At 33.8% G+C, this 14,759-nt stretch overlaps 2 protein-coding genes across 2 annotated transcripts in view; one reads left to right on the top strand and one right to left on the bottom strand.

Moving 5' to 3' along the window:
- The first annotated feature begins 3,685 nt into the window (after positions 1-3,685).
- LOC117106140 lies at positions 3,686-7,913 on the top strand. The gene is made up of 5 exons (XM_033247495.1): positions 3,686-3,794; positions 4,325-4,582; positions 4,871-5,179; positions 6,219-6,512; positions 6,989-7,913. Exons 2-5 carry the CDS (start codon positions 4,374-4,376, stop codon positions 7,281-7,283), a joined length of 1,107 nt encoding a protein of 368 aa, XP_033103386.1. The 5' UTR covers positions 3,686-3,794; positions 4,325-4,373; the 3' UTR covers positions 7,284-7,913.
- A 948-nt stretch (positions 7,914-8,861) lies between these two features.
- The window catches only part of LOC117106146 (PR domain zinc finger protein 12-like), an 8,220-nt gene continuing 2,322 nt past the window's right edge, over positions 8,862-14,759 (bottom strand). The window contains exons 2-5 of the mRNA XM_033247499.1: positions 12,402-12,730; positions 11,753-11,861; positions 10,911-11,108; positions 8,862-10,245 (exon numbers count right to left, since the gene is read on the bottom strand). Coding sequence (XP_033103390.1) covers positions 10,106-10,245; positions 10,911-11,108; positions 11,753-11,861; positions 12,402-12,730 — 776 coding nt within the window. The 3' untranslated portion in view covers positions 8,862-10,105. The remainder of the gene's footprint in view (positions 10,246-10,910; positions 11,109-11,752; positions 11,862-12,401; positions 12,731-14,759) is intronic.

Genomic DNA, 14,759 nt, shown 5'->3' on the forward strand with positions numbered 1-14,759 from the left:
TTCTTACTTCATCTTTTTTTATTCTACCTTTCCTTCCATTTCTGTTCGCACGATATCTCAAAATTGCCGGTAGCTACGCACAAGCGCACTTCAACGAACATTTAGCTTCTCCTGGAATAGTCACAGTAAGGTTTTCAAGGTGACCAGTCATGCGTGACGTCATCTACGCGCAATTTTGCGTTTTTCCATTATCGATAATATCAGCCTAACCAATTGCCATTTCAAAATCGTATTAAGTGAGCATTAACTGCAGGCAAAGAACTTAAATAGCAGAAGAATGAGCTGTTCCGCGTATTTGCATTAAAATTGATGGAACATCCGCCCTCCCGCGAATGGGGTAAAATTTGAATATTTTACTAAGTGGAGAAACTACAGGAAACAAGCGAATCAGAGCGGCGCCTTTATATCCATAGAGCTATTATATCTCTATGATTATTACTATATAGCGCCGCCGCGCGGACGGGGTAAAATTGCTCTCCGTGTACCCACAATGCCTTTCGAACGGATGTTCCACTATATTGGGAAGCTGCTCTATCTTCTGTTTTTTTATTATCTTTGCTTCAGGTAAATAATGGCTACGTTCAGACCTGTGAGATACGCCTGGCGTATCTAACGCCAGGCGTACGTTAATCCATGGCGTAACTTGCGAGATGTCCAGACTGGGCGATTAATGAACGCTAGCGTAAGTATTCGCGCGAAATATTCGTATTCGTAATTCGCGCATTTTATTTTACATCTAGGTTTATCTTGATTGGTCAAATCTTGGCTGAGTTCAAAATCACCGATGCGTGACTGTCGTAAATCAGTGGCGTACGCTAATCTGGGGTCTGTTGCTGGATTACCGTACGCCAGTGATTGCGCGATAATACTGGCGTTCGCTACGCCGCGCACAAGTTCACACCACTCGATTAACGTTACGCTAGCGTAAGTCGTTGTGTCTGAACATAGCCATTGAATGTAGTGTACCCTAATTTTACGTGTGCGCTTCATAACGCACGCGTACGCGTACTTCAAAATTTCAAAATGCTCGAAATCACTTTTTGACTAAATTAGAGCACGTTTCAGGCCAAAAGTAAATTTAATTTTTGAAATACTTTTTAATTTGCACAACTGCACTAAACTTAAGTGCCTAGCTTATCTGACACTACACAAACTACTGCACTGTAATATATATGGTCTCCGTCAGTCAGAGTTGACTATGGATAATTATGCCTGTTTCATTGCTACCAAGGTAACAACAAATTAAAATTTTTTCACCTGGTACATTTCTTGCTGTGGCTAAATAGACCTCTCTGTAACCTGCATTTTCTACCACAAGTGACACAAGGGTATTCAGGAGCATCTGTTGGTACATAGTGCTCACTCTTTTTCTTGCATCTCACTCTCAAATCATTTGCCAATTGGGTTTCATGTTCAACATAATTTGAAGCCCAATGTAGACAGCGTTCCTCCTGTCTCTTATACACATCTAGATGTGTATAAGAGACAGGTCTGAAACACATATTCACATATTTCCATTCTTTTTCTTAGAGGGCCAATAGCAATGTCGTACGCGCGCATAGAACATACCGTACGAATCCTTGTGCGCCTTTTTGTCGACATAGAGCGAAAATAGGCCAAAAGCATGCCTATTTTTAATCGGTTATAGCTCCCTAGGATGAAAGGTGACCCCCATTTTTTATTACATATTATGAAAGAACATGAGTTGTAAATATGATTTTATTGATCATAATGGCTGATCAGACATTGTGACGACATTATATTGCTATCTAAATTCAAAGAAACTGAATTGTATCTATGACGTCAATTTTAAAAATACGCATTTAAGCGTATCTCGAATATCCTTGATCGATCGTCTCCCAACTTTGAGTATGTTATAACTGAGACAATTTTCTTTTATATATGTGACTTCTTTTTACATTTTGATGACGTCATCATGGTTAAAATAAATGTTTTTTCTGACCTCCTCATCTTTCATTCCTCAAAACTTTGATGACCCCATAATCATCTTAACCATTCGTCCTTTCTGAATCAAAATAAATGGGCAAACAAGGTTGAATGTCAGGTACCTTAATTTTCCCTTTGCGCGTCTTAACGTGCGCGTACGCGTGCATCAACAATTATATATGCTTAAAATGATGCCTTTTTTAATCAGTTATAGCTCCTTAGGATGAAAGGTGACCCCCAATTTTTATTACATACCGTACTCTGAAAGCACATGAGTTGTAAATATGATTTTATAGGTCATTATGGCGGATCGGACGTCATGATATTGCCATCTGAATTAGAAAACAACTGAATTTTTATATATGAGAAATATTATGAATGATACTAAGTCCCTCACTAACAGGCGTTTGTCAATGAGAGTTGATAAATATATCTCATATCAGGAGTCAACATTTTGTGACATTACAATGCGCACGTGCGTCATGATGTGCGCGTATGCATGAGTTTTAAAATGCTCCAAATTCTTTTTTTAAAAACTGAATTAGCATAAACTTTAGGCCATTTTCAGCATTTAAAAATTGTTCAATCCGCACCGCGCACACTTTCTCGAGGGTCAAAGTGCGGCGGATCACCTAACTCGTCCTCAGTGACGAGTTCAAATCTAGTTATCATTTATGTCTAATTGCTTACGATATGAGGTTTAAATACACTTATTTAAGCCTCCAATCGTACCATCACTACATATGCATACTCCCATCATCATGGTCTCCGTCAGTCAGAGTTGACTATGGATAATTATGCCTGTTTCATTGCTACTAAGGTAACAACAAATTTAAAAAAAATTTTCATCGGGTACATTTCTTGCTGTGGCTAAATAGACCTATCCGTGACTTGCATTTTCTACCACATGTGGCACAAGGGTATTCAGGAGCATCTGCTGGTTCATAGTGCACACTCACGTTCTTGCGTTTCGCTCTCTTTTCATTTGCCAATTGAGTTTCATGTTTAACATAATTTGAAGCCCAATGTAGACAGCGTTCCTCCAAGCACATCTATTTTCAGCAATCTTTTCCCAACTATATTCAGGGATCTCTTTTCACAAGATTTTTATATCTGAGTTTTGGTCTTCCTCTATCCATACTAGGCCTACTAATTATAAACATTTAAATTACAACATGCATACACTCTATGGAAAATGGTGAACTGTCTCTCGGTGCATATATCTCTCGGAATAGCCTCCGAAAGAATTAGTTTTAGTTTCGCAACCTATAGTCATACAATTTTGCTGATTTCAAAACTTGCTTGATTTACATGCTGCTTTATTGTGAATTCATTCCTTCTTCCTATTATTAACAATACTAATTTAAACTATTTTTAAGATAGTATAATACATACTTCAATTATCGAAATGCACACCATCTTGTCGAGATTGAATTCTGACACGATAGCGTGCATTTCAATAATTGGAATATGTATTATAATATCTTATCTGAGATTAACCAATGGATCTTTCGGTTTATGTATTTTTAAAATATTAGATTCTATTGTTCGAAGAACAAGAAAATGGAGCATTACACAAGGACAACCATGAATGTTTATGAAGATCTACCTACAACAATCACAACTGAGTTTGGTGATACAGAGCATGAATACACGTCCCTGGCCAGCATTGGTGGTGGTGGTGGTGGGAGTGGTGGTGGTAGTGGTGGTGGGAGTGGTGGTGGGAGTGGTGGTGTTGGTGGTGGTGGGAGTGGTGGTGGTGCTGGAGTTGGAGGTAGTGTCAATGGTGATAGTGGTGGAACACATAAGAGTGATGACTCAGCGTCTGAAGATCCACACACATGCATGTAAGTAGAGTCAGAATATATTGATCTTCAGAAGTAACTTGCATTTGTTTATGTTATTTATTTATTTCAACCATCTTTAAAGAGGGTAACCCTTCCAGTTTAGCCCAGTAGGTTAACTGATATTCAGGGGCCCTCTTTAACAAAATAAAGAACAGTACAAACAACATCATTACAACAACAACAACAATAATAATAATAATAATAATAATAATAATAATAAAAATAATATTAATAATAATAATAACAACAACAATAATAATAATAATAATAACAATAATAATAACAACAACAACAATAATAATAATAATAATAATAATAATAATAATAATAATAACAACAACAATAATAATAATAACAATAATAATAACAACAACAATAAGAAGAAGAATAATAACAACATACAATCCTCATAACAAGTCTTAAAAGTATTAAATTAACTTACATAAAGACATTCAAATCATGTTATGCAGTCTGAGACTATGTATTGTTTAAACAAAATCATAACATGTATTTTTTTAAACATAATTTAGATTCTATTGTTCGAAGAACAAGATAACGGAGCATTCCACAGGGATTAGCATGGATGTTTCTGAAGATGTACCTGAAACAACCACAAATGCATCTGGTTATACAGAATATGAATACACCTTGCCCATCATTGGTGGTGACAGAGGTGGTGGTGACAGTGGTGTTGGTGGTGGTGACAATAGTGACACTGGTGGAGCACCACCAAAGTTGGAATCAGATAAGAGCGATGACTCAGCATATGAAGATCCACACATATGCATGTCAGTAGAGTCAGATTATATTGATCTTCAGAAGTAATTTGTTTGCTTATGTCAATCAAGTTATGCCGACAGAAGCGATGTATTGTTTAAAGATTTACTGTCCGTAATTTAAACATAAATTTGAAAAATTAAATTCAAAATATATCAATTGCTTGCATTGTGTATTTAAGTAACATTCAATATCAGTAGCTTTCAATTGCAAATTAGAATGAGTAAGTAGACAAATAAGACAGTTCCTGTATACTGTATTTTGTACAATATATCGTGGTTTTTTTACATATAATTTAGATTCTATTGGTCGAAGAACAAGGTAATGGACCATTCTACAGGGATAAACATGAATGTTTATGAAGATGTACCTAAAACCACCACAGCTGGATCTAGTGATCCAAAGTATGATTACACATTGCCTATCATTGATGCTGACAGTGAAATCGGTGGTAGTGGTGGCGGTGGTGTTGGTAATGGTGAAATAGGTGATAATAGTGGCAGTGGTCGACCACTACTTAAGTTGGAATCACATAAGAGCGATGACTCAGCGTATGAAGATCCACAAACATGCATGTCAGTAGACTCAGAATATGCTGATCTACAGAAGTAATGCATTTGTTTATGTCAATTATGTTATTGATACTGTAAAATGTGTTGTTTACAGACTTACTTAAATATTTCAATTGCTTATAGTGGGATATTTAAGTAACTTTCAATTTCAGTAGCTTTCAATTAAAATCTAGAGTGAGAAAAAGTGTCCTTGTAGGCCTATGGATGGGCAAATAATACAATTCCTGTATTCATTTGTATATCGGAATTCACAATAACGGAGACACGATGTGCGACATTTACATACAATGTTAAAATACAGAAGACTTAAAATAAAAGTTGTAGAAAGAGCCTGTAGTATGGTATAATACCAATGTTTTAATGTAATGTCCAAGTATTTTGTACCGCGCTTTTTCCGGTGGATACAAAGGGCATGGAACGTGTTTTGATAAGATGACACAAGTTTTTGTTCCATGAATTACACATTTTCTTAATTTTACAGTTTAGTCATTTTTGGTTCTTAGCTCCTATATTAGAAGTTAAAAAAAGAAAAATGATTACATTTGTGGGCGAAGAGGTCATGTGTTTTTGTTACATTTGTGGGTGTTATCACATTTGTGGGCGATGATCTTTATTATATTTGTGGGCGCTGTTTGTTACATTTGTGGGCACTGGTTGTTACATTTGTAAACATTATTACATTTGTGGGCGCTGTGTTGTTACATTTGTGGTTGTTATTATACTTGTGGGCGTTTTCACATTTGTGGGTTCAACATGGACCTTTCCTATCACTCGACACTATTTCTACCACTCCAGATACTCTTTGATCAACCAGGACCAGGTATATTGATTAAAACTGACGTCGAGAAGCCTCTGCAGGAATTACCTTTAGTTTTGCAACCTATCTTACAATTTTCCTGATTTGAAACTTGCATGATTTGCATACTGCTTTATTGGGAATTCATTCCTTCTTCCTATAATTAAGAGCAATAAATACTACTAAAAAATATTACTATATAAATTTAACCTAACGTTATTATTTCATATGAAATGAAAATCTTATAATCGTAACATGTATTTTTTTTAAATAATTTAGATTATGTTGTTCGAAGTACAAGATAATGGAGCATTCCACAGAGAGAAACATGAATGTTTCTGATGATGTACCTAAAACATCCACTAATGCATCTGGTTGTACAGAATATGAATACACCTTGCCCATCGTTGGTGGTGATAGAAGTGGTGGTGGTGACAGTGGAAATGGTGGTGGTGACAATGGTGATATTGGTAGAGCACTACCTAAGTTGGAATCACATAAGACTGGTGACTCAGTGTATGAAGATCCACACACATGCACGTCAGTAGAGACAAAATATGCTGATTTTCAGAAGTAATTTTCATTTGTTTATGTCAATCAAGTTATGGAGACTGAAACGATGTATTGTTTAAATATTTACTTTTGTAATTGAACATAAATTTGAAAATTAAAATAAATATTTAAATTGCTTAAATTGTGTAGGGCCTATTTAGATAATTTTCAATTTCAGTAGCTTTTAATTGAAAATTAGAATGAGAAAAAGTGTTAAAATATAGAGGATTTAGAAAAGTTATATAAAGAAGTAGTATGTTGTCTATGTTTTAAGTAAGTGGTACAATGCCTTTTGCTGGTGGATACAACTCTGAAAGAATTATTTTTAGTTTTGCAACCTCTTACAATTTTTTGCTGAATTAATTTAACATTTTTTATTAATTTCATCTCTTCGTTCTTACTAAAAAAAAATACTATTGTGTAGACTTAATGTTATTATTTGACATAAAGTGAAAGCTTATAATCGTAACAAGTATTTATTTTTACACATAATTTAGATTCTATTGTTCGAACAAGTTAATAGAGCTTTCCCCAAGGATAAGCATGGATGTTTATGATGATGCACGTAAAACAACCACAACCGCATTTAGTGATACAGAGTATGAGTACACATTGCCTATCATTATTGGTGACAGTGGTGGTGGTTGTAGTGGTGGTGGAATTGGTGGCGATAATAGTGACAGTGGTGAAGCACTACCTAAGTTGGAATCACATAAGAGCGTTGACTCAGCGTATGAAGATCCACAAACATGCATGTCAGTAGAATCAGAATATGCTGATCTTTGCAAGTAATTTGCATTTGTTTATGTCAATTATGTTATGGAGACTTAAACCATGTGTTTTCTGTTCAAATATAAATTTGAAAAACTAAATTAAATATTCCAATTGCTTACATTGTTTATTTAAGGAACTTTTAATTTCAGTAGCTTTCAATTGAAAATTAGGATGAGAAAAGTGTCCTTGTAAATGAATGGGTAAAAATAATACAGTACCTCCTGTATTCGTTTGTATATCGGAGTGTACAGTAAGAGACACGTTGTTCGACATCCCTTTCGGACATCTCTGGATCCGCTGCTGGTCATTTCCTTAAATTATGCAGACTGAAACGATGTTTAGTTTAAACATTTACTGTGTTCTATGATTAAATTCAATATTTTAGTTGCCTGTATTTAATAATAGTAATACAGATCATGAATTTGACGGTCTTTAAGTATGCAATATGCTAATTTCCATTAAGTATAAAGAATGCCAACATCACAATCTCTCTTTTATCTATAATCTTTGTGGACTCTAGTTTCTTATTGATTTTCATGTAAGATCAAACTGTACAAATATTCCAAACGAGCTTGAATCAGGGCCACAGAAAGTTTCAACAAACCAGTCACAGACGGAATAAAATTCACTGTACCATAAGTGCCAATATGAATCCAAGTATTTGTTTTGATTTGAATGAAGTTTTTAGGTTCAATAAATAGATCTAAGATTGCAAGATGAAAACTAAGTTCATAGTAGCCTCTTCATTTACAGAAATTTATTAAAGTGTTTTTAACATTGGTAAGCAAATTAATTTGGAGGCGTCCAAACTTCTGAAAGGATAGACAACTGGGTGGGAGCAGTGGTGTCGCCAGCGGGGGCAGGGTGGGCATTTCCCCACCCCTGTCGGACAGGCCTGCATCCCTTGTCCGACGAACGGATAGGTCGTCGGATCAAAAATCTAAAAAAATTAATAATTTGCCTGTCCAAATAACGCTATTTGTCGATCCCTAATATCGTGGTCTAAAAAGCACATTTAGGGCCAAATTAAGTCATAAAAACTCTCCCCATGAACCCTAATAGGCCTAGTGATATTTTTTTCATTCTGGGCCGCCTACCAAGTCTTCGTCGTCGCCTTAGTTCGGACCCTTCCGTCAGACCCCTTGTCGGCAAATTTCTGGCGCCACTGCTGTGTGGGAGCGCTGTACTGATAATGACTGAATTAGTTCTACGTTGCTAAATCGTGGTTCAAGATCCATATGCGTTGGCGGTAATGGAAATGTAATGGTGGTGTTAATTATAGTGGTAATGCTGGCGGTGATGGTGATAATGCATTAAAAGTAATGCACATGGTAATGGTAATAGTAATGGTAATTTGTAATACCTGTAATAATGATGATGATGGTGATGATGATGATGACGACGGAGATGACGACGACGACGACGACGATGATGATGATGACGACGACGACGACGATGATGATGATGATGATGATGATGGCGACGACGACTGTGATGACCAGTTTCCACATTCAATAACACTACTCTTTGCGAATTCCAATCAAAGTTAAGTAGAACAATTTCATTTCATGTATAAGAAAAGACAGAAGCGTGGTAGACAAGTTGGTAAATTTATTGGCGGAATAGTTTCGAAAATTGTTTTTTTTTTATGATACAGAAAATTTAAAAGGAACGCATGAAGAAAATGAATCGTAGGCCTTTATGAATAGGCCCTAGCTAATATATTTAAATAACTTTAATAAACAAGCATATGCATAGATATAATCAAACAATGAATGAACATTAGTAGCAGCATCTTAATACATATTGCAGCTATATGACAGAAATCGAAAAGCTAGAATGAACACCATGGGGCTATTGCAGACTGTAGTACAGAGTTCACATCAATTTCTGCTCAGTTAATGGTCTAAAAACTCAACCTCGATATTCGGTAATATACGGTACAGTATTAGAAAAAATAATTGTAATCGTTAAAAACGACTAAAATGGGAATGCTGTATTAAATTTAGTCGAATCTGTCTTGCAAAATACAGTCACTTTTTTGGCGTTTAGGCTCTCCATACACTTTTAATTAAATTTATTGCACATTGTAGTATAAATCAAATGGAATAAGCAAACCGTTGGCCAGACCCTTCCCAAATCTTCGGTCGAATAAATCATTTTATGTAATTACTTGACTTTAAAATGGATATGCCTTTAAAATCGTAATTTCAAAGTTTCACTCCCTGGACCTCATTATTAGGTAGTACTTTTCAAAAATGTGTCTGTCCCAATTATTTTTCATTTGAACTTAAGACTCTCCGATTATCGTTCGGATGCCCAGCCAAATGCGTATTATCAGGAAATATTTGACACCCATGTGGGCTTCATTAGTATAGTATCTGAAGTAGTTACGAATTACCTAATATTACCTTATTCTACCAGATAGTTCACCTCACAACTCCTTCCCCCTCCCTCAACCTTCTGCCCCTTCCCAAGTTAATGGGGAGGTTTCGCAAGCTTACGAGAACGATAACGAATACGGTTACGTCATCAAAATTGTTAGTCCATCCCCGTACAGTAGCATATGTCATAACGTAAGTCATCCATGACTTTTACATGAACATCAAGAATGTTTCAGTCACAAATGACGATAATGATGATGATGACGAATTCATATTTGTTATCGTTTTCGTACGCTTGCGAAATGTCCCTATTATTCGTACATACGCAACTGCCCATGTGGTTACATGTTTATTATCCTAATAATGTGGCCTCTCTGTACTTTACAGTTTATGTGCAGCATATACTACAAACGGTTATTACTAACGAATTCAGTAATTAATAGATTGTGTTGCTGTCTAAGATGCATGCATGGATTGTGCAATGCAAGTTGACGATGAAGCTGAAGGTCTGTGGCGGGCGCTCTTCTGATGGGCCCTCAAGCCGGCCAATTGCGAATAGGCACTCTCGCAAACCAGGCATTTGTATGGTTTTTCACCTGTAGAAAGCCAAGTGTAATGCTTTAGAATTTTGACAGCAAATATAAAAAAAATTGTCAGCAAGAAGTAAACAGGATTTTAATCGATATTCATGCAACTACCGTAATCAAATGATGTTTTCTCTGTTTGAAAATGTTTTCTTTATGTGTTTAAGTACATTTGTATTTTTTTATATTTGTTTTTATTTGAACATACTGCACAAATTAACAAAGTCTCAATTCAATAAATTATAAAATCATTTTTTTAATTAAATCTTTAAAGGTACAAACAAATGCTAAATATATAAATAAATAATTAATAACCATATTATTTCATTTTCCTTATGTAAGTAATTGTTTTAAAGAAAGACCTATGATATAATATAATAAAACAATTGTTAACACATAAGTAAAATATTGTCTTCTCATATAATAAGCCAAAATACGGTAATTAAATTAAATAAATAAAAATATAATGTGTATAGGAAGTTAACAAAAAAAATAATTTAATACAATATCAAACATAGGCCCTATATTTGTTTTGATTGTTTTTGACAGTTAGTGTTCGTTTGAGGTTTTTTTAGATTGTTGTACATGCCGATGCTTATATGGGATTTGTTCTGATTTCATTTAGTTTTCTTGATGAAATTTAAATACGAATACAGAATGAAAAATCATGTTCTTACCTGTATGTAGTCTAATATGGTTCCTTAAAGTAGACGACTGGCTAAAACGACGTTCGCAGAACCGACAGGCAAACGGTTTCTCGAGTGTATGAATGCGCATGTGTGAACGGAGATTACTGCGAGAATTGAAGCCTCGATGGCAGACGACACAGTGCAAACGACATGATGTCAAAGCGGGAATTTTTGTAACGTTCAAATCTTTTGAAATAAATGTACGAGATTTATTATTATCTGTGATTAGATCTATAGCAAAAACCATAATTATTGGAACATAAACATGATAGGCCTAGTATTATAATTATTCATAATAATAATAATAATAATAATAATAATAATAATAATAATAATAATAATAATAATAATAATAATAATAATAATAATAATAGTGACTCTAAATAGTTAGTGGTAATGAAAAGTGTTCTATATGAATAAAAATAAGGTATAATACTGATAAGCCTATACATTTTGTTATAGATAATATTAAGGATAAATTATTATTGTTATTATTATTATTATTATTATTATTATTATTATTAGCATTATTATTATTATTATTATTGTTATTATTATTATTACCATCATCATCATTATTAGGTAGTAGTGGCACTAGAGTAGTACTTTCAATATTAATTATTATAATTATTATACTACACTGTTATTACCAATATTATTATTATTCTTATTAATTAATCTATTTTAACATATGTATGTATATTAGGCTTATGTAATGATATGAAATTGTGTTATCATTGCATCAAGTATATTCTATAAAAGAAACTGAATCCGCTAGAATATAAATGGTGAAAATGCGTCACAAAAATTGAATAGAACAGCTTACACACCATTTGTTTCTTTGTGTTCTTCAGCTGATGTAGGCGACACTGGAATTCCTAGAAACGTATGGTAGAAATTACCATAATATACAAGTAACTCTTGGTTTGGTGGAATTGCCTAGGAAAAAAAGACATACATAAACATTCACGTGAACATTCGTATAAAGGTCATTGTCAACACACAAAAAAAAATAAAAAAACACAAGAACACGATGATGAAGCTCATGAGTTATCCTATCAATTACACATACAGAAACCCATTAACTTGAAACCAAGAATGACCGCAGGTAACAACGAAATTTGACTTACGCTATTCGCAAGCTTACAAAAACGTTAACCAATACGGTTACGTCATCAAATTTTTAGACAACCCTTCCCCTACAATAGCATAATCTGTCACAACATAGGCAATCATATTCAGCAAGTACAGCATATTTTCAAGAATGTTTTTGGCACGAATGACGCTAATGATAATGACGTATTCGTTATCGTTTCGAAATTTCCCTATTAGCTTACGCCTATCGCAATGCCAACATCCATAAACGCGTTGTCACGAAAACAAAAACGCACGAACCCAATTGTGTTTTATATTAAAGTTTCCATGGCATTGCCACACCGAAAAATTGCACAGACGGTCATATAAATTAATGTAGCCTACCTTTAAAGCTCTGTAATATATTTCTGTCCCAAGTTGAAACACCTCCAAGTTCTGTTCGCTCTCATTTCGAGCACAATTCACGTGGCACATCCATGTTTCGTACGCTTCCTCCGAAGCATCAAGGAAGTGTGCAAAGTTGCCGTCGCTGTCGAACACCTCCCATGCGAAGCGATTATCTTGGGTCCAGTCTATGTCTTCTGCTGACACTATCTTGCCAGTGAAAGGGCCCATCTCTGTGCCTTCTTTTATCCAAGTGGTCGAGAATATGCCAATGTCGCAGCCTGGTAGAGAACTAGGCATAAGACTTAACTGATTTGGTACGGGCAGCTCTGTTGAGTAAATTGTTTTAATGGTCGATAACAATATAATTGATTTTCAGGTGTCATTATTTCATTAAACCTTAAGCCAAGTTATACTCTAGGCTTTTGGGTTATAATTATTTACACTACATCGTAATTTGTTGTTGACTGATCGATCGATTGATTGATCCAGTCGGAATCGATTCTTTAAGGTATAAAATTGATAGCATTACTTTATAATGGTTTATCTCCTAATTGACCATGGTTTATACAGAGGGCTAAATATATACTATGTAATATATCAATATACAAAGAAAAACACACAAAGACCAGGACGCAGCCTGAATTCAGGCTAACGCAGGCAAAATGTCGAAGATTACAATAAGATTTAAGAAAAAAATAGCAACATTTCAAATATTAAAATTTAATTTACAATAAAAAATATTCAAAATTTAGATTTTACAATTTACAAATATATAATTATACACATACATACATATATATGTATATATATATACATTTATATTTATATTTATATTTCTATGTATATATATATATAGGCCTATATGAATGTACCGTATACTATATAAATATATCAATAGTGCACGAATAGGAACATGATGATAAGTGTATTAAGCATAGCCCTTCTATGAATTCCTAATTCGAATAATTATATATATATATATATATATATATATATATATATACATATATATATACATATATATTATATATACATACATGTATACACACATTCGGGTTTTTTTTACACGGTACTGTTTATGTAACCGATATTAAAATTCTTACAAGTCCTTGTAATATACGCAGGTCTTGAACAAATATGTATCATTTTATGATACAGAAAAAATAATTGTTTTTCCTGTCCACGAAAAGATCTTGGCTAACACAAACAACAACGGGAACAATGGTACACGATCAAAAAATGGTATAAAAGCTGGGAATGTATTTGAAGTCTCGGGGAATTAGGCATAGGTATATGTTTTGATTGCACCATCAAAACACACATATGTCATTCAAAAGTTGCTTTAGCGGTACAGTGCTAGATCAAACATTAGAGCACATATGGGCGGTTTATTGAACGCCAAGTTTACGCACATCAAGTTAAGTAAGCGGAAATTAAATTTAACTGCTCTGCTGTTATACAATTAAGTGATTTTTGATTGATTGCGTCCTATATACATTTCTACGCTAGGAAACGTCTGCACATTTTGTGTGTTTAGTGGGCTAAGCTGTCAGTAATTCAACTTTCCATCAACGATGCAAACATTGGCGTTTGTTCTATTGTGAAAGTTCCCCTGAAGCACTTAAACGTGTCAAAATAATATACAAAAAAATCAAAAAATCATCGCGGAAAAGTGTAGGCCTACACCAGTGTGTAGGATTTGATGGCAGCCACTGATTGTTCTTTTATTACTCGTAAGTAGTTTTCAGTATCCATTTTCTATTGTTTCACTAATAGATCTGAACAATCAACTTTAAGCCGCAACCTAAGTCTTTGATAAAGAAGGTCAAACAACTACAAGTCCGGAAAGTCGATCCGTAGCCGCCTGCTCAAACCCCATTCACGCTAGGCCTAGCCCAAGGCTATGATTTTGGTATTTGTACAAGTAAAATAGCACATAAAACCCTAATAAAATCCATTGATGCATACCCTACATCCCTTTAGTGAAACTGCCGACGGTAACCGCAATTGTTCCCTCTAATAGTGGCATAAACCTACTACTATTATTATTATTATTATTATTATTATTATTATTATTATTATTATTATTATTATTATTATTATTATTATTATTATTATTATTATTATTATCATTAGTATTATCACTAGTATTATTATTATTATTATTACTATTATTATTATTATTATTATTATTATTATTATTATCATTATTATTATCATTAGTATTATCACTATTATTATCATTATTATTATTATTATTCTTCTTATTATTACTATTATTATTATTATTGTTCTTGTTATCATTATTATTATTATTATTATTATTATTATTATTATTATTATTAATATTAATAA

This window comes from Anneissia japonica, unplaced genomic scaffold, assembly GCF_011630105.1.
Source record: "Anneissia japonica isolate Jap-2015-1 unplaced genomic scaffold, ASM1163010v1 scaffold288036_len564833_cov171, whole genome shotgun sequence".
NCBI classification, from domain to species: Eukaryota; Metazoa; Echinodermata; class Crinoidea; order Comatulida; family Comatulidae; genus Anneissia; species Anneissia japonica.

What these genes read in the sequence shown, in the direction of transcription:
- LOC117106140 (XM_033247495.1), top strand. Translation starts at nt 4,374, where the DNA reads ATGGATGTTTCTGAAGATGTACCTGAAACAACCACAAATGCATCTGGT. An exon ending in GAAGATCCACACATATGCAT is followed by an intron (nt 4,583 to 4,870) that starts GTCAGTAGAGTC and finishes CATATAATTTAG; the next exon opens with ATTCTATTGGTCGAAGAACA. An exon ending in AAATATGCTGATTTTCAGAA is followed by an intron (nt 6,513 to 6,988) that starts GTAATTTTCATT and finishes CACATAATTTAG; the next exon opens with ATTCTATTGTTCGAACAAGT.